At 39.6% G+C, this 25,856-nt stretch overlaps 1 protein-coding gene across 2 annotated transcripts in view; it reads left to right on the top strand.

Annotated features, from left to right (window-relative positions):
- LOC126259374 (uncharacterized) overlaps positions 1 to 25,856 on the top strand; it is a 439,019-nt gene that overhangs the window by 13,073 nt on the left and 400,090 nt on the right. For both annotated transcript variants that reach the window (XR_007546506.1, XM_049956115.1), the window contains exon 2: positions 9,409 to 9,503. Coding sequence is in view for 1 of the 2 variants with exons in the window: in XM_049956115.1 (XP_049812072.1) it covers positions 9,492 to 9,503 (12 nt within the window). In the remaining variant the exon portion in view is untranslated. The remainder of the gene's footprint in view (positions 1 to 9,408; positions 9,504 to 25,856) is intronic.

Raw genomic sequence — 25,856 nt, forward strand, 5'->3', positions numbered from 1 at the left:
TTTCGAATGCAAATAAGCTGTGTAGGAAAAGAGATACATTGCTTCTTTATTTTCTTGACTAATTTGAGCCCTGTTACTTGGAACGTTTCCCGCGTCAACTCTTCGAATGTTCCTAGACTATTTTAATTGTGCGTTGTTATGTTTCTGACCGTAGGCTGTTTTGATAATGGTGTTTGGTACAGTACACACTAATCATTTGGAAAAATAAATGTGCGAGCGTAGACTAAAGCAAACACAATTTTTTAACACTCACACATAAAATAACAAACATTTTTAAAAGACAAGCGATAAACATAGCATTCAAAACAGACAATTCAATCCAAAGGCACATTCCAAAAATTAAAAAAAACACAGATATCTACCAAGAAGCAGGAATTTACCAACTACAGTGCAACACAGATGATGGAAAGTATATAGGACAAACCAGCAGAATATTTGACACCCGGTACAAGGAACATACCAGAGGATGGAAATATGGAACGAGCCCCTCAACTTTTGCAGAACATTTGAGAGAAAATTAACCACAAACCTGCTACAAGAAAATAAGATATGAAAATAATTAGAATAAATGATGAAGGGCATCTCCTAACATTACAGGAAAATTATCATATATACAAAACAAAGGCTGAGAAGAAACAACTACTAAATGACCAAGTAAATATGACTAATTACTCACTGTTTACACTGATTGATCATATAACAGACAGAAATCCCAACAAATGATTACACATCTGATTACTCTCTAAGTATATACAGGAAAATATAATAATAATAATAATTATTATTTTTAAGAATAAAAAAATAATTTTCTATTTTATTTGTATTTTTATTTTATTAAAAAAAGAAATCTCTCTCCCTCTCTAACACACACACAGACACACACAAACACACGCACGTTCACAAAACCGTTGAATGCAGAAAACTGAGAATGTTGGAAACACTTAGAAAAACAAATGAAACTCTGTATTAAAAAGATGGCACTTACAGTGATGTGTAACGTAAACAGTGAACTGTAAGATGTCCACCTGGTTGCCAGATGAGAAAAAACAGTTTGCTTGGATGCAATGAATTAGAAGTTACCCGTAAGTACCTTTCCATTTCATAAAAAACATTAAGGAACTGTTTTTAAATCTATAACCTAGACGTGAAACCATAACCTATGTGTAAAAATGGACAAATCCTGTAATACTTAAGGACACCCAATGAAGATGCCTTGTAAAAAAGGCGAAACGCGTCTGGGTACATAAATAAAAATAAAAAATAAAAATTTCAATGTGCACCAAGCAAACATGGCATTTTCTTTGAAACAGCTGCAGGTTAATTATAAAGTGATTACCCTACACTTACCTATGCAGTCTTGTATACTGTTGAGGAACGTCGATGTAGTTTAATTACGCATACCTCGGTTTTAGTGGATGTCGTTTACTGCGATATTTCTTCTAAAACTAGCTAAACAGCTTGTCCCCTTTTAACATGATGACGTCTTCAAAATAGATTTCATGTTTGCAGAGGCAATCACGCCGAAATAAACTACAGCTTTTGTCCAGGAAATCTCAGACTTGGGTAACTCTGCTAAAAATAGTCATAGCACCGCCGTCCGAGTCTCGTTTTAAAGAGGAGGGATTAATGTTTGTGTCAACATAGCCCCAACATTCGTGGCTATCACACTTCGCACAATGTACAGGCGCACAGCGAATTCTCTATCTGAAAGTTGCGCATTCGATGTGCGTCCGCGAAAGGCATCGTATTTCACATACTGGTAATGCAATCTTAGTGAAACAACTGCTGCTTCGAAGAGAAATATATGTTTTACAACTGTTTGTGGACTTCAAGTAATATCCCAAAACCTCGGAAAAATGATGAGGTAACCACGTTGAAAATATTTGAAATTTTCCGATTATCTTGCAAGTAAGTTTGCGAGGGCAAAGTACTATCAGTATTGCAAAAATTGGGCACGAATGCATATTCCACAAAATTATAAATCAGAAACGTCGGGCATAGACCTAAAGTTGACGTTACAGTACTGCCGCAAATACAGGCAACACAAGCGTACTCGGACAAATGAGGTGGCACCTGACGAGCTGGAGTCAAGTTGTTATTGTTGTTGTTCAGTCGGAAGACTGGTTTGGTGCAGCTCTCAACGCTACTCATCCTGCGCAAGTCTCTTCATTTCTTCGTAACTGCAACAACCTACATCCAAGCTGATCCTGTCCACTGTAGTCAAATCTTGGTCTCCTTCACAATTTTTAACCCTTCACACTCACGTCCATTACCAAACTGACGATTCTTTGGCGCCTCAGGACGTGTCCTATCAATCGATCCATAGTTCTAGTCAGACAGTTATGCCATAAATTTCTTTTGTCCCTGAATCGAATCAATACATCGTCATTAGTTATCCAGTCCACTCACCTAACTTCCTGCATCCTACTACAGCACCACATTGCAACAGCTTTTATTCTCTTCTTCTTTGATCTGTTTGTGGTGTATGTTTCACTATCATAAAGGCTGCTCTCCAGACAAATATCTTCAGAAAATATTTTCTAATACGTAAATTAACATTAAATGTCAACGAATTTCTCATGTGCAGAAATGATGTTCTTACTATTGTCAGCCTGTATTATTATTATTTTCGATTATTCCCTTTTGAGAGAGCGATTGAACTTGAGTAGTCATGATTTCTTCTTCTGTCTTCGTTCTTCCCAAGTTCTCTTCGTACCTTCACTGTGTTCCCTTTTGCGTTCTTCCGACCATATTTTTCCCGTTCTGTTCTCCGTAAGTTCTTGTTTAAGTGTGTGTTTCTGCATGATATTCCTAAACTGTTCTCCATTGTTTATGTTGTCTTCTGTGATCCCCAGTTCTTTAATGTCTTCTTCTGCTTCAGTGATTCACTTTGCCTTGTTTTTGCTCTTGTTTACTATCTCAAAGATTTGTCTTGTGAGCCTGCTTTTATTCATCCTGCTGATACGTCCATAAAATTTCATCCTTCTCTTTCTAATGGTGTCTGTTATTGTTTCTATGTCGTTGTAAATCTCTCTAGTTGGCCTCTTCATCCAAATTTCTTCCCGAAACACTGGCCCATATATTTTCCTCGGAATTTTTCTTTCCTGCTTTTCAATCTCTCTGATCTTAGTATGACAATGAATCACTGTAGTTTCTGCAGCATAAAGTGCTTCTGTTAGGACTACTGTGTTGCAATGCGTTAGTTTCGCATTGACAGAAATAGATTTCTTATTATAGTGATTCCAAGTGAGCTTTTATGCTTTTTTTAAGCTATAGAGTCTATCTTTATTGGCTATTGAGTTCAGTCCTGGTGGTTGGATTATCTCTCCCAGATATGTGAAGTGGGCAACTTGTGCCACTTTCCCGTATTGAGTAGTAATGGGGAGATTATCTACAGGTTTTTTTTTCCATATACTGTGTTTTCTCGTAGGAGATTTGTAGCCCAGTTTTCTGTAAGATTTCGTGTAGTTTTTCCAATGCAAGTTTGGCTTCCTCTCTATTGTCCGTTTGAATGGCAAGATCGTCCGCGAAAGCCAGACACTTCACCCTAATTCTCTGCTCTTTTTTAATCCCAAGCTGAATTCCTTTTATTTCCTTTTCCCATATCCTCACAATTTTTTCCAGAACCATGTTAAACAGAAGGGGGGACATTCCATCTCCCTGGCGAACACCAGTATGGATATGAAATGCTTCTGATGTTTCTCCCACGAATTTAACTTTGGAGGTTGTATCTGTTAATGCCTGTTGAATAATTGACCTTGTTTTCCTGTCAATCCTGAACTCCTCTAAGGTGTCAGCCTGCATTGTATATTCTCTCTACATTTGTTTTTATCAGTTATTTTGCTGTCCAGAAAGTAAAACTCATTTACTGTTTTCAGCTCCTCAAAATTTTTATTTATTCTCCCTGAAGTTTAAAATTACCTCTCCAAATTTTTCTTCGGTTTCCTTTACTGCTTGCTCAGTGTATAGACTGATTAACATCGGGGATAGGCTACAACCCTTTCTCAGTCGCTCCTCAACCACTGCTTACCTTTCATGCCCTTCGACTCTTGTAATTGCCGCCTGGTTTCTGTACAAGCTGTATATAACGTTTCGCTCCTTGCGTTTTACCTCTGCTACATTCAGAAATTCGAAGAGTGTATTCCAGTCAACATTTGGAAAAGCTTACTCTGTGTGTACAAAGGTTATAAACATAGGTTTGCCTTTCTTCACTCTGAGATAAGCTTTGCTTTACAAACGTTATTAACATTCTAAATCTTCTTTTTTCATGTCTACATATTTCCAACCCTTTGCCGCCAGAGGGCTCCGAATTGTAACGAGTAACATAGTGCTGTGTAACGTAACTATGCCGGTGCGTCAGAAACAGCACGCTGTGATCGAGTTTCGAATTCGAAGAGTTCGTCTACACATGGAGCAACCTCTTCTTCAGCATGACAATGCCAGACCACACACGAGCGCTGCGACATCCGCAACAATCCGACACCTTGGGTTCGCGATGATGTTTCTTGTGGGGCGCTCAACATCGTGGTCATCAGCGCCCGTACAAGTTCCTAATCTTTCCATTTCCAGTCTCGGCACTTCCCAAATCAGGATGAGATGATGAGGACAACACAAACACCCAGTCCCCGGGCGTAGAAAATTCCCGATCCGGCATGGAATCGAAACCGGGCCCCCGTGATCTAGAGGCAGCAGAGTCCTACCTGGTAAGGGTCCCAGATTGATAACAATACGAGTCGGTCGAGCCAGCGCCTTGTAAGCCACATCTTTGTTGAAGAGTTACATTTCGTTAAGGTTCTTTCCATGAATCTCACTCTGGCATCTGCTTTTCAAGCTGTCTGTTTTAGGTGATCTTTCCACTTACGGTCGCTGTGAATAGTTTCCCTAGATATTTCACGGTAGATGCGGCTTCTAGAAGTTTGTTATCAATATTGTAGTTCTACAGGAACGCTTTCTTTTCCTGTTATCCGCAATGTTTTACGTTTGTTTACGTTCAGTGTCAACTGCGAGGGTCTGCAACATTCTTCAATCCTCTGCAGGGCTTTCTGCAAAGCAGTACTGTCTTCAGGAGCTGCTACTTTGTTATAAACAACGGCATCACTGTGAACAGTCTTAAAGAGCATGCTACGTTCTCTACTAGATCGTTTATATGCATTCCAAACGGTAACGGTCCCATCATACTTTGCCACCGATCATTCTCCACCCGATTTTCATCTGTTTCCAAAACTTAAAAAGCACCTTCGAGGATTTAATTTTGAAAGTGATGGAGTTGTGCAAGCTGAGGAGACGTTGTGCCTTCGTCAATAAAGTCAAACATTCTACAGGGGGCGCATCAAGAAAGTGGTCTCTTCGGAGAAATGTGTTCGGCGCTCGGGTAGCTATGCGGAGAAATAATTATGTAGACACGAAGACTAAAAATGTAGAGCGTTAATAATGTTTCTTTTATTTAAGAACTTTAAGGGCTTTTACATACTAAAATTCGGAGGGATTACTTTACAGTACGCCTTTGTACTTTCCTTCGGTACCCAAACTGATCTTCCCCGATGTCAGCTACTAACAGTTCTTCCATTCTTCTGTAAATAATTCGGGTCAGAATTTTGCAACTATTACTTATGGAACTGGCGGTTTTGAGGTACTCGCACCTATCGTCACCTGCCTTCTATGTGATTGTACAGGGCCACAATTATTGAACTATGTGAAATTAAATCGTCATAACTTCTGAACAGTTTGCGTTGGGACGTTCAAACTGCACGGCGTAGCATGATGGGAATTAGTATGTGTATACATGGTTTGGTTTAGAGGCGAAGCCACTTTCATTTGAAAGGGTTCGTCAATAAGCAAAATTGGTGCATCTGGGGGACTGAGAATCCGCATTTCGCGATCGAGAAGTGTCTTCACCGTCAACGGGTGGCTGTGTGGTGTGCAGTGTCCAATCACGGAATAATCAGCGAGATATTCCTTGGCATGGTGGATACCGAAGGGTACGTGAAGATTTTGGAAGATGAATTCATCCCCATTATCCGAAGTGACCTTGATTTTAACAAGATGTGGTTCATGCAAGGCGGAGCTCGATCCCACCGAAGCCCGAAGCAGGAGAGTGTTTGATGTCCTGGAGGAGCACTTTGCGGACCGCATTCTAGCTCTGGGGTACCCAGAGGATACTGGCGTTGGCCTCGATTGGCCGCCATATTCCCAGGATCTGAACGCATGCGACTCCTTTTTATGGGGCTATATTAAAGACAAAGTGTACAGCAATAACCCTATAACTATTTCCGAGCTGCGAACAGCCATTCAGGAGATCGTCAACAGCATCGATGTTCCGAAACTTCAGCGGATCACGCAGAATTTCGCTGTTCGCCTGCCCCACATGATCGCCAGTGATGGCAGGCATATCGAACATGTCATAACCTAAATTCGAATATCTGTAATGACGTTTATACCGGGTGATCAAAAAGTCAGTATAAGTTTGAAAACTGAATAAATCTCGGAATAATGTAGATATAGAGGTACAAATTGACACTCGTGCTTGGAATGACATGGGGATTTATTAGAACCAAAAAAATACAAAAGTTCAAAAAAAGTCCAACAGATGGCGCTTCATCTGATCAGAATAGCAAAATTAGCATAACAAAGTAAGACAAAGCAAAGATGATGTTCTTCACAGGAAATGCTCAATGTGTCCACCATCATTCCTCAACAATAGCTGTACTCGAGGGATTATGTTGTGACCAGCACTGTAAAGCATGTCCGGAGTTATGGTGAGGCATTGACGTCGGATGTTATCTTTCAGCATCCCTAGAGATGTCGGTCGTTCACGATACACTTGCGACTTCAGGTAACCCCAAAGCCAATAATCGCACGGACTGGGGACCTGGGAGGCCAAGCATGACGAAAGTGGCGGCTGAGCACACGATCATCACCAAACGACGCGCGCAAGAGATCTGTCGGACATTTTGTGAACTTCGTTTTCTTTTTGGTTCTAATAAAACCCCATGTCATTCCAAGCATGTGTGTTAATTTTTACCTCTCTATCTACACTCCTGGAAATGGAAAAAAGAACACATTGACACCGGTGTGTCAGATCCACCATACTTGCTCCGGACACTGCGAGAGGGCTGTACAAGCAATGATCACACGCACGGCACAGCGGACACACCAGGAACCGCGGTGTTGGCCGTCGAATGGCGCTAGCTGCGCAGCATTTGTGCACCGCCGCCGTCAGTGTCAGCCAGTTTGCCGTGGCATACGGAGCTCCATCGCAGTCTTTAACACTGGTAGCATGCCGAGACAGCGTGGACGTGAACCGTATGTGCAGCTGACGGACTTTGAGCGAGGGCGTATAGTGGGCATGCGGGAGGCCGGGTGGACGTACCGCCGAATTGCTCAACACGTGGGGCGTGAGGTCTCCACAGTACATCGATGTTGTCGCCAGTGGTCGGCGGAAGGTGCACGTGCCCGTCGACCTGGGACCGGACCGCAGCGACGCACGGATGCACGCCAAGACCGTAGGATCCTACGCAGTGCCGTAGGGGACCGCACCGCCACTTCCCAGCAAATTAGGGACACTGTTGCTCCTGGGGTATCGGCGAGGACCATTCGCAACCGTCTCCATGAAGCTGGGCTACGGTCCCGCACACCGTTAGGCCGTCTTCCGCTCACGCCCCAACATCGTGCAGCCTGCCTCCAGTGGTGTCGCGACAGGCGTGAATGGAGGGACGAATGGAGACGTGTCGTCTTCAGCGATGAGAGTCGCTTCTGCCTTGGTGCCAATGATGGTCGTATGCGTGTTTGGCGCCGTGCAGGTGAGCGCCACAATCAGGACTGCATACGACCGAGGCACACAGGGCCAACACCCGGCATCATGGTGTGGGGAGCGATCTCCTACACTGGCCGTACACCACTGGTGATCGTCGAGGGGACACTGAATAGTGCACGGTATATCCAAACCGTCATCGAACCCATCGTTCTACCATTCCTAGACCGGCAAGGGAACTTGCTGTTCCAACAGGACAATGCACGTCCGCATGTATCCCGTGCCACCCAACGTGCTCTAGAAGGTGTAAGTCAACTACCCTGGCCAGCAAGATCTCCGGATCTGTCCCCCATTGAGCATGTTTGGGACTGGATGAAGCGTCGTCTCACGCGGTCTGCACGTCCAGCACGAACGCTGGTCCAACTGAGGCGCCAGGTGGAAATGGCATGGCAAGCCGTTCCACAGGACTACATCCAGCATCTCTACGATCGTCTCCATGGGATAATAGCAGCCTGCATTGCTGCGAAAGGTGGATATACACTGTACTAGTGCCGACATTGTGCATGCTCTGTTGCCTGTGTCTATGTGCCTGTGGTTCTGTCAGTGTGATCATGTGATGTATCTGACCCCAGGAATGTGTCAATAAAGTTTCCCCTTCCTGGGACAATGAATTCACGGTGTTCTTATTTCAGTTTCCAGGAGTGTACATTATTCCGTGGTTTATTGCGTTTATCAAATTTATACTGACTTTTTGATCACCCGGTATACCGAATAAAGTGTGTGCAGGCTGTAGTTTGCAACTAATATACGTTTTTCTCATGTAGTTCAATAACTGTCACCCTGTGATTACTACATTCTTCTCCACGTCTGAGAGTGTTCAAATGGTTCAAATGGCTCTGAGCACTATGGGACTCAACATCTGAGGTCATCAGTCCCCTAGACATAGAACTACTTAAACCTAACCAACCTAAGGACATCACACGCATCCATGCCCGAGACAGGATTCGAACCTGCGACCGTAGCGGTCGTGCGGTTCCGGACTGAAGCGTCTAGAACCGCTCGGCCACTCCGGCCGGCGTCTGAGAGTGTATCGCCGGTCTCGCATATCTTGTATAGCAGGTAGAATTGTTTCGTCATGGCAAAGAAGTTGCGTACATAGTGGATTTCGTTGCTGATGGGGTGGAGAGTGCAGCGCAGGTGAACCCATACCCATTGAATTCACTAGGCATGTGCAGGAGAACAGTGGGAGATTGGGAGATTGAAATTGTACAACATGTACTTCGAAAAAAAAAATTGAGTATACTGTTATACAGTGTACACGATTGACAATGTCACTAATGAATTCAGCGTCAGAGCATTAGGGGATATTTAACATACTAAGGACGACTGGTATGGGGTAAGGAAGAAAAATTTTGTCATCGGGTTGGCACGTTCAGAGAGCGCGAGATTTCCCTAAAAATTTGTTAAAGAGTAGTATCTGAGAATCTCAGTTTCGCGCCTCGCTGTTTCACTTCAATTTCTCGTGGTGTTCTTTATGCTCGCTTGCTTCCCAACACAAATCCACTGCGTCCAGCCTTCCACATTTCCAGTGAAGCTGAACTGTCCTTGATGTTTGTCTGACTGTTTCAGGATTCACTTTGCGTTTCTTTTGTCTGCAGTCGCAGCGGTGCGAGGTTACGGGCAGCTGGGTCGAGGTCGCCATTCCACACCGCACCGAGAGGCGAGTACTTCTCCAGCCGCGATGCCACAGATGGTATGGCTTTGTTTTTGTGTCATGCTGCGCTTTCTCTGATGTGTTAAGAGAAATTTTGCACATATTCAGCAAAAAAGTTTTCCGTATTCGTGAACGATAAGAAATAAGCAATATTTCCGCAACCTGTTATCTGAGACGTACCACAGTGTACTCGTAATCCCAGAGCTAAATAAAACGAGCACGTGTTGGATGAGCAACTGAAGTAAATGTGGCTGCGCTTTGTCTATATTCTAGGATTTCTTAATCTATTCCGTATTAATCAGCATCGATGTTTAATCCATTCATTTTGCTATTTCAAGTCTTTTCATTAGTACTCGACGATGATGAGCCGAGAAAAAATCTGCGCAAACGACATTCTATTCTTAGTCAAGGACACGGTCCCTGCTAGTTCTCGCTGGCGCTACTAATTTAGCTGCAGTCGTGGTGCCATCAACACCGGCTGGTCATCTGACGGCGTCCAAGTCACAGATCCTCACGCTGCTGTCATCAAGACTAGGTATAAGAGCGCGAGTTCTTTTCTTACATAAATACATAGGTGACATCTCACGTCCAGCGGTCAGTATTTCGGAACACCATACGATGGCCCACAACATAAGCTCTCTGAAATTCAGTTAAAAGCATAACTTTTATTCGCCGACGACGTCCGTGCACGTCTAGATTGTTTACTTAACCACCTGAACGCTATAAAAAACAACCTCTCTTTCAGCAAGTGTTTTTACGCTCTGCGTGTAATTCTTGCTATTTCTATTTCGCACTGCTTGAAATTGGCGCCTATTCTGCCTTGTATGTGTGCCATTCATGGGTGATATTCTTCCGTCACATCTTCAGAAGGATATAGTTTTAATTTTCCAGTAGCGTATTTCAGTCTAATACTTACTACTTAAGGCAGCTTGGTAATGGAAGGGGACTTATTTAAAGTAAGTGTATTTTCCTCCATTCACAATGCAATATTCTGAGAGGAAGTAAACTGTTTGTGACGAATAGCTTACGCAGTTTTCAAGGTGAATCTCTTTCAGAGTGGAGACAAGGTGTACTGGTGTTATACAAGGTTGAGCATTCGAACTGCTTCATCTTACCACATGGAAATGAAGTCCCATGCTTCTTGACAGAGCGTAGGGGAACGATGCGGGAGACCCGCAGCACCGTACTAGGCAAGGTCCGTTGCCTTCCTCCGACCGTAATGGGGATGAATGACGATGATGAAGACGACACAGCAACACCCAGTCATGTCGGGGCAGGTGAAAATCCCTGACCCCGCCGGGAATCGAACCCGGGGCCCAGTGCTCGGGAAGCGAGAACGTTACCGCGAGACCACGAACTGCCGTCTCTTACCATATATAGAAAAGAATCTACCCTATTACACTGACAAAGCAGGAGCAGTACTCTTTGTTCATGATGCAGTCATCATAACCAACAACAAGTGAAGTATTTAGAAAAATCACTGAAAGGTGCTCAATTCTTTGTCTATCACTTCACTTAGAAAGAAAATCTTTGTTCTTTTAATTCAGTAAACAACAGGATACATTATCGTCAATGACAACAGAGTATGGAGAAAGAAAATATGTAAATCTGAATGTTGAAAATTCCTGGCTATTGATAAAGACATGAATTGGAAATCACAAACAGTAGTTCCTATCAAATGCCTGATTATCTCTAGATATGACAGCTGTCTTAGGCGATCAAAGCATCAGAAAGCCTGCTTACTTTGCATGCATTTCCCTGAATTAGCGTTATATGAAATAATTTTCTAGAATAACTCTACACACAGACATAAAGTATTCATTGATTGGAAATGTTATGTAAAGATGTTCGTCACGTGACTAGGGCCTCCCGTCGGGTAGACCGTTCGCCAGGTGCAAGTCTTTCGATTTGACCCCATTTCGGCGACTTGCGCGTCGATGGAGATGAAATGATGATGATTAGGACAACACAACACCCAGTCCTTGAGCGGAGAAAATCTCCGACCCAGTCGGGAATCAAACCCGGGCCCTTAGGATTGACATTCTGTCGCACTGACCACTCAGCTACCGGGGGCGGACTATGTAAAGATAATATGTGGGAATAATTTATGGCGTTCCTCAAGGCATTGCTAAATCCCCTCTGCTGTACCTTATCTAAATAAAAGATTTAGGAGACAATCTGAGCAGGCGTCTTAGGTTGTTTGCAGATGATGTTGGCATTTATCGTCTGGTAAAGTCTTCGGAAGATCAAAACCAATCGCAAAACGATTTAGGTAAGATATCCGTATGGTGCGAAAATTGGCAATTGATCCTAAATAATGAAAAATTTGAGGTCATCCACACGAATGCTAAAAGGAATCCGTTAAATTTCGGTTGTACGGTAAATCGATCAAATCTACAGGCCGTAAATTCGAGTAAATTCCTAGGCATTACAGCTACGAAGAACTTAAATTGGAAAGAACACATAGAAAGTGTTGTGGGGAAGGCAAACCAAAGACTGCGTTTTATTGGTGGAACTCTAAGAACAAAGGCGTTTTTCGTTGCGGGACGATCTTCTCGCGACATATTAGTCACCAACTTCCTCCTCCGAATGCGAAAATATTTTGTTTATGCCGACCTACATACGAAGAAACGTTCATCCTTATAAAATAAGGAAATCAGAGCTCGCCGTGATTTCTCCGGGCTCTGTTCGAGGATTGAATAATAGAGAATTAGTGTGAAGGTGGATAGATAAACCCTCTGCCAGGCACGTAAGTGTGATTTGCAGAATAATCATGTATATTTACACGTAGACGCTGACACATGCAACTCCTTAAAAGATTGGCATACTAGCAAGAGCCCCACGTAACACATTTATTCTCTTATGGTGTTTGATATGAAAAACAAGTCACAGTTTCAAAATAGTAGCAGCAGCCACAAATACAATGCTAGGAAGAAGAATGGGATCATTTCTTCTTGACCAATACTCCTACAACACATTATTTTCTGGTAAGACTATATTTTCCCGATTTTATTAAGTAGAAGTCCAGTTATGTAAATGGTCAACTTGTGGCCATGTTTTCACAGAAAAAAGATGTATTATTTGTAAACCAGTCACATCAATTGCGATTAGTCACGAATATGATCTACGAAATATACAAATAACTCGCCAATCCAGACTCAAGATGTCCCAATAGTAAATCAAACGAGTAATTAATAAAATAATCTTTTAATTGGGGTATAAAATTCTGAAGGTTGAAAGGTGGCTACACTGAGCCACAGCGCCAGAGATCGCTCGAGAGCATTGTTCGCCCGCCTCCACTGGCAGAGTCATTATTGAGATGTCGTAGTAGTCAGTGCTTGTCGAGGACTCGTAGTAGTCAGTTCGTGTTCAGATGTGCTAGTAGGGAGTGCTTGCTGAGATGTGATACTGAAAAGTTCTTGTTGAGATGTGGTAATAGCGAGGCGGTGTGGAGCTATATTGTAATTATGAGAGTGATTTTGGTCAATATATGAAGGTAACGAAACTTGATTTATTTTTCATTATTTCCATGTTTTAAATAATGTGTCATTACAGGTTCAGTCAACAAAGCATCTGGCTTGTGTTCTTGGATTAGAGTGTAATTGTGGATCTCTTGAGTAATTATGGTATTTTTATTTTCTTTAATTAATTCAGTATAAATGTTATTTAAAAATTCTTGTGTTGTTGAAGAAGAACCGTGCCAGATGCGTACGTTGAGTCACACTCCCACACACAGAACAGTTACTCTTGTGCTTGTTGTTGCGTTGGTTTTATAGTTGCTGGGGACTTAATTAATTAATTGTGTTAATGAAAATTTCCATTTCATTCCTTGTTGTTGTTCTATGCAGTCAGATAGCGTAATAATAACAGTCAGGGCCAACCGTTTACGAGACTTGCGTAATCGGACAGTACAGCGACTGAAAATTAAAATTATTTCCATTACATTTAATTAAGCCCCCATGCACGTGGCGACCACTGCTTCGGATCGTCCCTTGGAATTCTTCTGATTGTAAAAATAGTAGACAGTAGTATTGTTGTAGTAATTTGTAGTTTAGTAATTGTAGTCTATATTGCATGTGTAGATTTGGTAATTGACATTCTTCTAATGGTATTTTGCAAAATTTATTTATTTTTTGTTGTCTTGTCTACGGGTTTGATAATTTAGTGCAATTATTTCAATTGTTCGTTAATCGTGGTTGAGGGAAGCATTTCGTGTGAATGATATTGTTGGAGATAAAGAGCCATTGTGTGTGATGTTCGTATTGTGACGAGTTTTGTATGTTTTGTAAATGATTACGCGATCGATGAAAAAGGCAACAATGATGAATAGTGAGAATAACGAAATTGTTAACATGGCGAACTCGCCAATAGAGGAAAACAGTATCATGAATAATGAAGTTGAAAATAATTTAATAAGTAGGGAAAATAGTCCGGAAACAGTTCAAAGTTTTTCTCAATCGAAAAATTCTCAGAATACGAGATTAACGACAGAAGAGATGGAGCAGTTGATGCGTGCAATATTAAATTTGGGATCACAAATAGAAACATTTGGAACCGAGATGAAAGCAGTGGGATCTGAATTAAAAAATGATATGAAAGCAATGACAACACGGTTATGCTCACAAATAAGGACATGTTTCAAAAATACGAATGATGAATCAAAGAAAGAAATTAGAGAAGAAGTACAACCGATTTTAAATGCTGACAATAATAGTTTAATGTCAACAGAAATCAGACAAGAGGAACAGGACAGAGAACGGGAAGAAAAAGATCGCGTGATAGTACAAAAATTTTCAGAGTTAAATTTCCAACGCGCACACGATAAGGAAGAAATATTTGAGAAAATCGAGGAATCCGTACCAAATGACAGAATAAATAACTTAACGCAACAGTGTGAACAGTTAACTACTAAATGTGACAATACCGAAAACCGAGTCGCGACACTTACGGAAGACGTAAATAATCAGAAAGAACAATTAAGTGACTCTTCGGAAAGAGTTGAGGAGATCTCAGATAAATTGACAAGTGTTAGTTTAGCAGAAGGGTGTGAAGAAAGTAATCTGTTTCATTTACGGGATGCAACAAGAGAGCGCCAGGCGCGCGAACTTGACAATAATCGACATTGGGACGGGTACAGACGCGGTAGGTCTTTGTCGCCGCGAGGCGGAAGCTTTGACTGTAAACACTTTTTGACTGTTCGGAAACTTAAGATCTTCCGCAATTCTAAGAACGACATACATCCATGTTCATGGTTAGATCAATTGACGTACACACTTCCGCCAGATGTGCCACAAAGTCACAAACTGAAGTTTATGTGCAGCTATTAATGTCCTCAGGGGATTCACTACACTAAGTGAATATGTGCCGTAGCGATCACAGGGCCCCGAGCTGTAGTGGTGCCATTTCCATTTTAGTTTTCTGCACCGCTGCCTACTCTTTCACTATTCTTTGCATCTATAAAAAACAATTCTTCTACTATCCATCTACCTAGACAATAGGTAAACAACAACCGGATTTGACTGTTTTACCCGAAAGTGACTTCGGAAATTACCGTTTGGACTTACTATATTTTCTGCAGCATTCATTCGTAGCTTAAATGAAATTTTGCCTGTTTATCTTCGTGACAATATTACTTCATATGTTGAAGACATTCTTATTGCTAAACGTTCCTGGAGTGAGCACAACAAAATTTTGGATTCATTATTACGTATTTTTGCACGAGTTGGCATGACATTGAACTTGGAAAAATCAGAATTTGGTCGTTCTCAGGTGAAATTTCTCGGTCACATTATTTCTACAGAAGGTATTCTTCCTGATCCAGAGAAACTAGACGCTATTCGTAATTATGCTGTTCCTACCACAAAACGTGATGTTCGTAGTTTCCTTGGTGTCTGTAATTTTCTTAGACGCTTTGTTAGATTGGATGATTTGGCCACACCTCGTTTACACATTTCAGTTATGCACACTTTGGCCCCAGAAAATGCTTTAGTAAATTACGAGAAAATTGTTACTTCAGTAATATGGAAAAACGTATTCGACCTGTTCTTGCCAAATGCAAATTATGTCAACAGGCAACGTTAAAATTTTTTTTTGGAATGACATACTTTAGAGAAACTAACAGCTACGTAAACATGCGGAGAATGCAAGAGTACCGCGCTGTGTTTTGGCGGCGGCACATACTCAAAGCAACAGTCAGTCTGCGCGCCGCACAAGGCAGTCGTTGACCGCAAACAATCACTTCCTACGTCACGCGCCTACAGCTGATCGAGCGCTCAGTGCGAATGCACTGACAGACGTAAATAAATACACAGTTTAATTTCTCCGAATAAATTCTGTATAAAGCTATAAGGACTTCATAAATTATGTTATTAACGTTCAGTATTTTTCAGGATACGGTTGTATAAAGTATTTAAGACCTTCAGGTAAATTCTGTGTGTGTCCGACGTTAAGACGACTTGCTTTGGAGAAAATTTTCAGGAAGAAGGTCATTTCGAAGAAGAAAGTAATAAACAAAAAAAGGTAACGGTTAATTGAGTTTATTTTTCAGGTAACATAATTCCACTTAGGTACGTACTTCAGACGTAATTTGCTGCTTGCGATTACGTGATTCATACTTTGTGCTAATTTCATGTTCTATGAATTTACTTGTGAAGCGACGTGCTTGCGCACATTAACTGATTTTGACAGTGATTGACTAATGAACAGGGTTGTTATTTGTATATATTATGCATCGCTTGGCTGCTATGCTTTTTCACTGATGTCATATTTTTTTATTATGTGCCTGCTGTGCTTATTAATTTAAATTATAATTGTCACCTGATTAATTGTGCTGATGTGGTTAGATATGTAAGTTATACTTTGTGATTTATCTGCTTGCGCCTTCATGTTTACTTATAAAGATTACATATGAACATTTATTTGCTTATGTCGATGTGATGCTAATGACCTGTTTATTGTGTAAGGCATGTTTGCTGCTGTGCGTATGGATTGCATATTTACACATTTCTGTTCTTTTGTCATAACTACTCTTTAATTTGGTGTATAGAAATGCTGATATACTGTGTACGAACATAGAGTTTAGGTTACACTGTGGTATTAATTATAGATTGTTCGCTTGGCAGAGCCTCGTTGTAGGGATTGTGCTGCATCCCCTTTTGACATTCTGTTCTCTACTGGTATATTTACTCGCTATTGCTTGTTTTGCTTACGCTCAGTGCCTTATATTTTTAAGATAAGAAAATGAACTGCAGTAATTCGACATAAACGACATTAGTACAAGAAACTTCATAGAAGTCACATGAGCTGGAGGTTTTATGAAAGCTGTATAAATGTATGCTAATAGGAAGGAAGCTAACGACATGACATACCAAAACTAGGTTTAGACCATTGACAGTTATTACACTGCGTTTTCCGTGAGCAATTGAAATAGGAAGTGACAATTGACACAAAAAATACTCCACATGTTTGCTTCTGCTATGATTCTTGAAGTGGTGTACACACTGTGAAATGTTATGATCATTCACACTCCGTAATCGTACTTAATTACTGAGAGTTATTCGAACTAAGGTCTGTTGGAGGTCATGTATGCATTTCTTTTATTTAATGATGGACAAGGAACCAAAATGTATCTTATAATTTATAATGAGTAGAAAATTTGGGTCAGATGGATTACACAGAGGTTGTGTGTGGACACTGTGTCTTCGGATTGTATGGGATGATGAATTCAAGTTGCACTAGGATTTTGTCTGTACTTGTTCGAGGAGACTGACTAGAGGAAAGAGTTGTTATGGAAGTGAAATGATATTGGTGCTGAGGTTTATATGTATCGACGTTGAAACACGTATGTTGTGCGGCAGCGATGCTGAGACATTGTAGAATCTCTGACCAGAGCAGTTGCGCTCGACTCGCAGTAGCGAGCAGTCAGTCAGTCTGCAGTAGTCAGTCCTCAGTAGTGCTTGGAGTCGGTTGCTAGCAGTAGCGGAGAGCAGTCGGCGGGCGTCGGCATCACAATGGTCGAGATTCAGGACGAGGTATAATTTATTTAAATAAATAATCATGCAGCTTTGCGCTCATCAGATAATGTAACGAACAGTCATTGTAATTTAACTTTCAAAAACCGCCCCCAATAATAATTTTGATTTAAAAGCAATTTTAGAGACAATCATTCAAATTTCCTTCCATTTCCTTTTAACAAAGATTTTTAAAAGGTACTTCCAATGCTTTTCATGCAAGCGCAAGAGAACAATAAGAGCAGAATTTTGACATGCAGTTTCACTAAGGTAAGAAATTTATTCTCGTTTCGCACAGGGCAAACACCGACTTTTCGGTTGAATTGAGTTTAGGTTATCATTACAGTTTCATTATCATGGGATTAGCGTTCATTATTTAATGGGAACTTGTACTTGTGTCAGATAGCGAGCTTTCATTTAATTGTCTTTGCCATTAATATTCTTGTGGGGAGTTTACACATAGCTCTAGGTCCATTTCAATTTGAGTAAGATTAGTCATTAACAATTTTTCTGTGGGGAGGCTACACTTGGCTCCATTATTAATTAAGTATTGTCATTTTCAATTTTTGTGGGGAGGTTACACTTGGCGACACCCGGTCCAGGATCGTATTTCGTTGAGAGTCTTTTGAAAAACAGTCAGATATCTGCTCTTATTTGCTTAAATATAATTTTAATTTGGCGCAACGCTTTTACTAATCTTGTGACTTTCTTTCTACAGGTCAACGGCAATTCGTTGCTCTGTTGTATTTGTGTGTTGATTTTGCATTGTGCTTATTTGTTTTGTGATTAATTGTGACTATTGTGAAAATGCCGCGAAAGACTGTGAATAGTGTATCGCGAGGTATCATGAACGACATGACCGAATTAAATAACTTCACCAATAGTACTAGTGACACGCAGTGCAATGATGACAATCCTGCGTTCACTAACAGTCAGTGCGTTCCAATCGCGAATGACGACTTTTACCTTAATGATGAACAAGAGAACTCAATTGTCTCCTCTGTTAATTTGACGACAATTGATGACGCGGGGCGTTCTGTTGGAATGAGCGCTGCCCAGTTTAACACACCCGGTTTGGAAAATTCAAGTAACGTACAGACATATTTGTCTAATGAAAATGATCAGTATACACAAAGTACGACGGATTTATTTAATTCCGAAATAATGTCTGACAGTGTACATGCGACTGACAAACCTTTTTGTGAATCTCAGAATAACCAATTGGTTACACAAAGCGCGACAATTCCAGATCCACCATCAAACAGTACAGATAATAGAGTAGGTAATGTTACTGAGGATCCAATCATGGCATTGTTGCTACGAATTAATGAACGTATAGAAAAACTAGATAACGATTCCAAACAAAATAAAGAAGAGTCCAAACAACAGAGTGAAAATCTCAAACAATACTTAAATGAAAAATTTGACAAATTTAATGAAAGTTTCGACAACCACTTCAAACAACTTAGCGAAACAATTAATGAAAGTTTCAATCTGACGAACGAAAAACAAGATAACCTTAACGAACGGAACAAACAAGTTAGTGAACAGAGTACAGCTGTTACCGTGCAATGTCAGGACATTAAAGAACCATTACGTGTGAATACTAAGGCTTGTGCTAGTAACAGTAATAATGAAGTTGGCACTGTTGCACAAGAATTAAGTAGTGCACGTGTAGGTACAACAGAATCACAGAAAGTCGAAATTAATGCAGTTACTGAACAATGTTCAGCATACGCAACACAGATCCACGAAATTAATGCAGTCACTGAACAATGCCCTAAAAACGCAGTACAGATACGCGACGAGTTTAATTTAGAGTCACTGGAAGTTAAACACACTCTGAATACGGAAGTCGATAGTAAAAGTGAACCACATAACAACCAAAATGACGAGAGTATTAAAGTAACAGAATTGAAAACTATTGCCGTCACCAATACGTTACAGGATCCGCCACATTGCGAGCATTTGTCAGAGTCACGCAGCGCGTATAATGTGAGCAATTTACAGAGACTACGCGACTTAAAATCCGAAAAGCTACGCGACTTAAAACCTGAAAGGATACGCAATTTGAAATCCGAAATGACACAGACAAACAGATTCTCGCACAAACCTGAACGTTTTCTTAAATTCAGTGACGAGAACGTACATTACGAGCAATTTGCATTTGTAAAAAAATCTAAGGAACATAATAATGACAGAGCACAGATACACGATTTGCACTGTATGAGACGATTTATTTTCGTACTTTCACCACTATTACCTGTAATGCAGAAACTAACTTTGAACCTGATACGACAATTTGCCATTGTATTTTCATCAGCATTGAGTGTAATACAGAAACGACAATTAGCATGGATACAGCAATTTATTTCTGAATTTTTACCGACATTGCCTGTAACACAAAAGCTGAAATTTATTTGCAGTGCGTAATTGACCTCAGGGGATTCATTACGCTTTAATGAATATGTGCCGTAGCGAGCATAGGGCCCCGAGCTGTAGTAGTGCTGTTTCATCTTTAGTTTTCTGCACTGCTGCCTTCTCTTCTACTATCCTTTATATCTATCAAAACAGCTCTTTAACTATTGCTCTACTTAGAATTAAGAAAAAATGTAATGAAAACCGGATAAGACAAATTTTTACCGAATGTGACAATTTTCAGTAGGCACTCCCGTAATGACAACTACCGCCGTAATTTTAATAACAAAAAAAAAAAAAAAAAAATCGTAATCATTAGTATGTATAAAATTTGCAGCAACAGCAACCACATTTTGGTAACAATAGACGTTTTCCACCACAACAGCATGAAAGTCAACCGGTTAACATGCCTAACCAACAATGGAATGCACAAGGTCAACCAGGCTTTAATGTTTCGCCGCGTGCACGTATAGTCCCAGCTACAATAAATAGTAACGCACAGCAGAGAAATAACTACGTACAGAAAACACAATATTTCGACTCGTATCGCAATGCGCCGTATAGAAGTGACTATTATGACAGACGTAAAATTAACGAGCACAATTTTCAGCGTACATTTCATTACAGTCAATCTTTTCAGCAGCAAGAATGTCAGCAACAACATATTATCACGAATGAAACAGACAATAGGTATCATCTATAGCGTAACACGTCAGTAAGAAATAACAGAGCAGTTCAAATAGTCGATATGCCACAGCATCGTCCCGTAAATAACAGTACGTACGACAGAATTTGACCAGATACAGTACAGGTTGCATATTCCAGTAACGTAAGCAATAATTTTGACACGTAGAATCTTATTCACGAGAATGTTATTTGAAACATGCTTTGCTGAATACACCACTTTTATCGCACACAGATCTTACCAGAAATTTTTCCATTGCCACCGACAGTTCCAACACAGCTTTAGGCGTACACATTTTTCAGGAAATTGAAGAAGATGGTTCTACAGTAATTAAAAACATCGCATTTGCAAGCCGCATTTTGTCACCTGCTGAACGAAATTATTCCGTTACTGAATTAGAAACATTGTGTGTTGTATGGGCTTTTACGAGATTTCGGCATTTTCTTTATGGAAGACACACCACCGTTTACACGGATCACAGAGCTATACAATTCTTACTTTCGGCTAAATTTACTCATGATAGATTAAGCAGATGGAAACTGTATTTACAGGAATTTAATTTTACGATTGTTCACATTCCCGGCACACAAAATGTTATAGCAGACGCACTTTCTCGTTCTCTCAGTAACAATCAGCAAGACGTAACAACCAACTTCTGCAAAGCAAATTTCAGCGTTATGTACATTCAACAAGTTGCATTTGAAAATTTTATTTCATCATCATTACAGGACATAGCAAAAGAGCAAAATAAAGACAATGTGTGGAAAGAAATTAAACACCTTTGGCAAGATAAGAATAATGTTACGATTAGGAACCACTACACTGTACGCAATGACATTCTGTTTCGCCGCTCTCATCCAGACAACAACAATTGGTTACTATGTATTCCTGACGAACTGATTAACAAATTAATATGGTACACGCATTTAAGTTACGCACATTATGGAGCAAGAAAATGTTTTCTTATATTGAGACAGAACTGTTATTTTTCAAACATGGAAAAACGTATACGACGAGTTTTAGCGTCATGTAAAATTTGCCAGAAAGCTAAGTCAGACACCACTTCACACATTCCTCCATTATATCCCATTGTACCTGTTAAATTAAGACATATGGCCGCAGTAGACATTTTTGGTCCAATTCCGAGAACTAATAGAGGTTTTTGCTACATCTTTGTCGCTGTTGAACTCACTTCAAAATTTGTTACCTTCACTCCGTTACGCAAAGCTACTGCTAAAACTGTTTCGAAAGCATTTGTAAAGCATTTCTTATTTCATGTAGGGCATGTGATGAAAGTAATTTCTGACAATGGATCACAATTTCGTTCTGTCATATGGACACGCATGTTACGAGCTAGAAACATTTCTCCGATTTATATATCCAAGTACCACGCCTCTTCGAACCCTTGTGAACGATTAATGAAAGAAATTGGTAAACTGTGTAGAATATACTGCCACAAAAGACATGTTAATTGGGACACACACGTACACTCATTTCAAGATGTAATTAATTCCATTCCAAATGAATCCACTATGCTACCTCCGTCTGTTATACTGAAAAACGTTGAACCACCAAACAAAATCAAAGAATTAGTAACATTTCCTACATCTCGTCGATTACGACACCACGAAATAATTGACATTGCGCTGAACAACATCAAACGTGCCGCAGAGCGCCGGAGAAGACAGCAAAAACAGGTTTGTAGACGTCGAGACTTTCACATTGGACAGAAGATACTAGTACGTACACACTATTTATCCAGTAAATTAAAAGGTAAGTGCAGTAAATTTGAACTTCTATACGCAGGTCCATATCGGATTCGCAGCATTCCTCACCCCAATGTTGTACACGTCGAAACTCTGAGAACCAGAAAATCGAAAGGCAACCATCATGTGTCAAACATTAAACCCTTTATCGAATGAAACCACTTTACGATGTAACTTGCTATGAGGCCGTTTACACATTTTATGACCACTTATGCAATTATACTCACATGACTAATTACTGATGATTATCGTATTTTTTCTTGGCAAGTGCCCGGCAAGGTAAGGTTAGCAGGTCGCTTTTCTTGTCGTTACACATCAGACCGTGCACATTTTTTCAGATGAACTTACACATTTTATGACCACTTATGCAATTATATTGACATTACTAATTACTGATGATTATCGTATTTTTTCTTGGCAAGTGCCCGGCAAGGTAAGGTTAGCAGGTCGCTTTTCTTGTCGTTACACATCAGACCGTGCATATTTTCCAGATGAACTTACACATTTTGTGACCACTTATGCAATTACATTTATGTGACTACCTATTGATGATTATCGTATTTTTTCTTGGCAAGTGCCCGGCAAGGTAAGGTTAGCAGGTCGCTTTTCTTGTCGTTACACATCAGACCGTGCACATTTTTTCATTTTTTTTTGTATGTATGATTGTTTTTCATGTTTTGTTTGTATGCACTGTGAACTAGTTAAGGTATAACACACACCATTTGACTTTGACTTTTTGCCCTATGATATCTCAACATCGTGACTGTTTTACATTTTTTTTTTGCTGCTGCATTGTGATATTCTCTGTACATTTTTTGCCTTTGAACACTGTCTATGCTTTTGACATATTACGTTTTTCTGTCATGTTATGCTGCATGCTTAATTGTGTCACCATTAACCAGTCATTATTTAATGGGTATATGATTTAAATGCAAGACATTAATCTTTGTTCATCAATTTCAGAAATAAATGATGCGTAAAGGAAATGAATTAAACAGAAGTGGGAATTTCACCTACGGAATAAACGAAAGAAGATGCAATAAGCTAATGAGGACGAGTAAATGGATCAGAATTAACAAGCATTAACCAGAATATATTATACACATCACAGAATAGCAGTCTTAACTAATTTTTTCTTTCAGAATACAAAGCGATTGATGCAAGCTGTCAGACAGAACTACACATTTTAGTTTTAAGTGATGAAATATGCTAGGGATTAGGAATAGTTGTGTGATGAATAATGAAATGATTTTTGCAGATGATAATGAATGCTGATAATGAACAATGATGAAGAATATGGTACTATGAATAATGAAGTTTTTGTTTACAGGTGATGATAATGATGGAGTTATGATGATATGAATAATGAAGTTTTTCTTTACAGATGAGGATAATGTTGAAGTTATGTATTTATGCTATGTAGTTATTTAAGTATTTGTTGCAGTTTATTTTGACAGCAGGTGTTATATTGCGTAGTAGGATGACTGAAGGTTTTGGAAAGGACAGCTATGGAACACATTTTTTATACACATTTCACTACCTGTTAATTCGAAGTTCACTACTTTTCAGCATAGTCTGCATTTCTTCTTTCAGCTCAATAATCCATTTTGTATTTTTCTTTCAGGAGAAGCTTTTTATGATACTTACTAAACCTGTTACTTATTATACCTGTTCTAGTACTTGCATTTTTCTTACCCACTTGTGTCTATCATTTATAAATGTGATAACCTTGCTACAGCTGACTCATGACGAATGACGTTACACAATCTTGTCATTTATAGGAACAACCTAGAAGCAATTTTTTCTCTTATTTCTTCTTGCTTTCCCTTCTAATTACCCAAAGCAATGCATTGCTAGCAGAAAAAACAAAATGTATTAACAGTCCCAGATAATGTCACTAGTTTATGATAATTCTGAATAACACTGATCAGCTCTGAATAGTATGTCACTTGAATGATGACTTCTTAATGATACCTAAACATAATTGCCACTATCTATTGTAATGAGAGTACTTATTATGCCCATGCTTATTAATGCTACTAATGTTTTATACTATTCAATACTTGCTGGCCACTGAGTGCCCATAATTAATGTAATTACTTATAATGACCATGATTATTAATGCTATGACTGTAATTAACTGATTTTTCTAATAATGATTTCTTAATGATATGAAGAATACTGAATGATGAATAATGTTTTATACTATTCAATACTTGCTGGCCACTGAGTGCCCATAATTAATGTAATTACTTATAATGCCCATGATTATTAATGCTATGACTGTAATTAACTGATTTTTAATAATGATTTCTTAATGATATGAATAATACTGAATGATGAATAATGTTTTATACTATTCAATACTTGCTGGCCACTGAGTGCCCATAATTAATGTAACTTAACGTTTTGTTAGTGTTTTGAATGATGACTTCCCATATTAATACTGAATGATGATAAATATTTTGTACTAATCGAAAGTTGCTAGGCCACTGAGTGTTAATAGTTACTTGTAAATATGTCATTTGAACGAGGAAAAATGTTTTGTAATACTCAATACTTGATGGCGATTGATTACCACTCTTGTCTTTAAATTAATTAATGAACATTTTTCTGTAATACTACATTCATGGTACAGAAATGTTCAATGACTAGAGTATGGATACCGCAAACTACTTATGTAATCACTAATCAAGACTTGTGTGTTAGTTAATGTCCTTCACCTTCTGACCTAACTACCTGAAATTATTGTAACATCCATTTGTCTTGTCCATCCTCATTATCATGGAGCACTATATTTGGTTTTTGCACTAATTCTACGTTGGTGTGCCGCCTCTTAAAAGCATGGTGTTGACACGACATGCTGTCCACCACTGTAGGCGAAGAAACTACTTATGTAATCACTAATCAAGACTTTGTTATGGAGCACTGTGTGCCGCCTCTTAAGAGCGTGGTGTTGACACGACATGCTGTCCACCACCGTAACCGATGAAGACGTTATTCTGGTCCCACTGTTTGGTGTACCTGGTATACTGCCAAATGATAGCATGGAATGATACCACGACGTTTCACTGTCTTGATACGCTGATAAATACTTCTGGGAACGGAACTGCAGATTGTATCACTTAGTTGTGATTCTGTGGAAAGATATGGACTTTCAGTGCAGCTATGTGCAAACTAAAGTGCTATAACCATGATGCAATCCTTTCCTTTCCTATCCTAATAGTGAAAAACATTTTTAGCTAACATCATTTATGTTCATGGCCTATACATTTTTTTTTTTCTTCGATTTATTGAACTCCAGTGCGAGTACACTTGTGTCACTTGTCGACATGATTTTTGCCATTTGTTGTCAAAATACTAAAGACATTTTCGATTTGTTTTGAAGTGCAGTATGTGTGCACTCTTGTCATCTCTATTGTATATACTTTTTGTGATTTGATGATTATTTACCCTTGTGTTTATTTGTTATGAAAATGTTCAAAAGCTTTTCAGTGCATGTGCACTTATGTGA

The sequence above is a fragment of the Schistocerca nitens genome, chromosome 5 (assembly GCF_023898315.1).
Source record: "Schistocerca nitens isolate TAMUIC-IGC-003100 chromosome 5, iqSchNite1.1, whole genome shotgun sequence".
NCBI classification, from domain to species: domain Eukaryota; kingdom Metazoa; phylum Arthropoda; class Insecta; order Orthoptera; family Acrididae; genus Schistocerca; species Schistocerca nitens.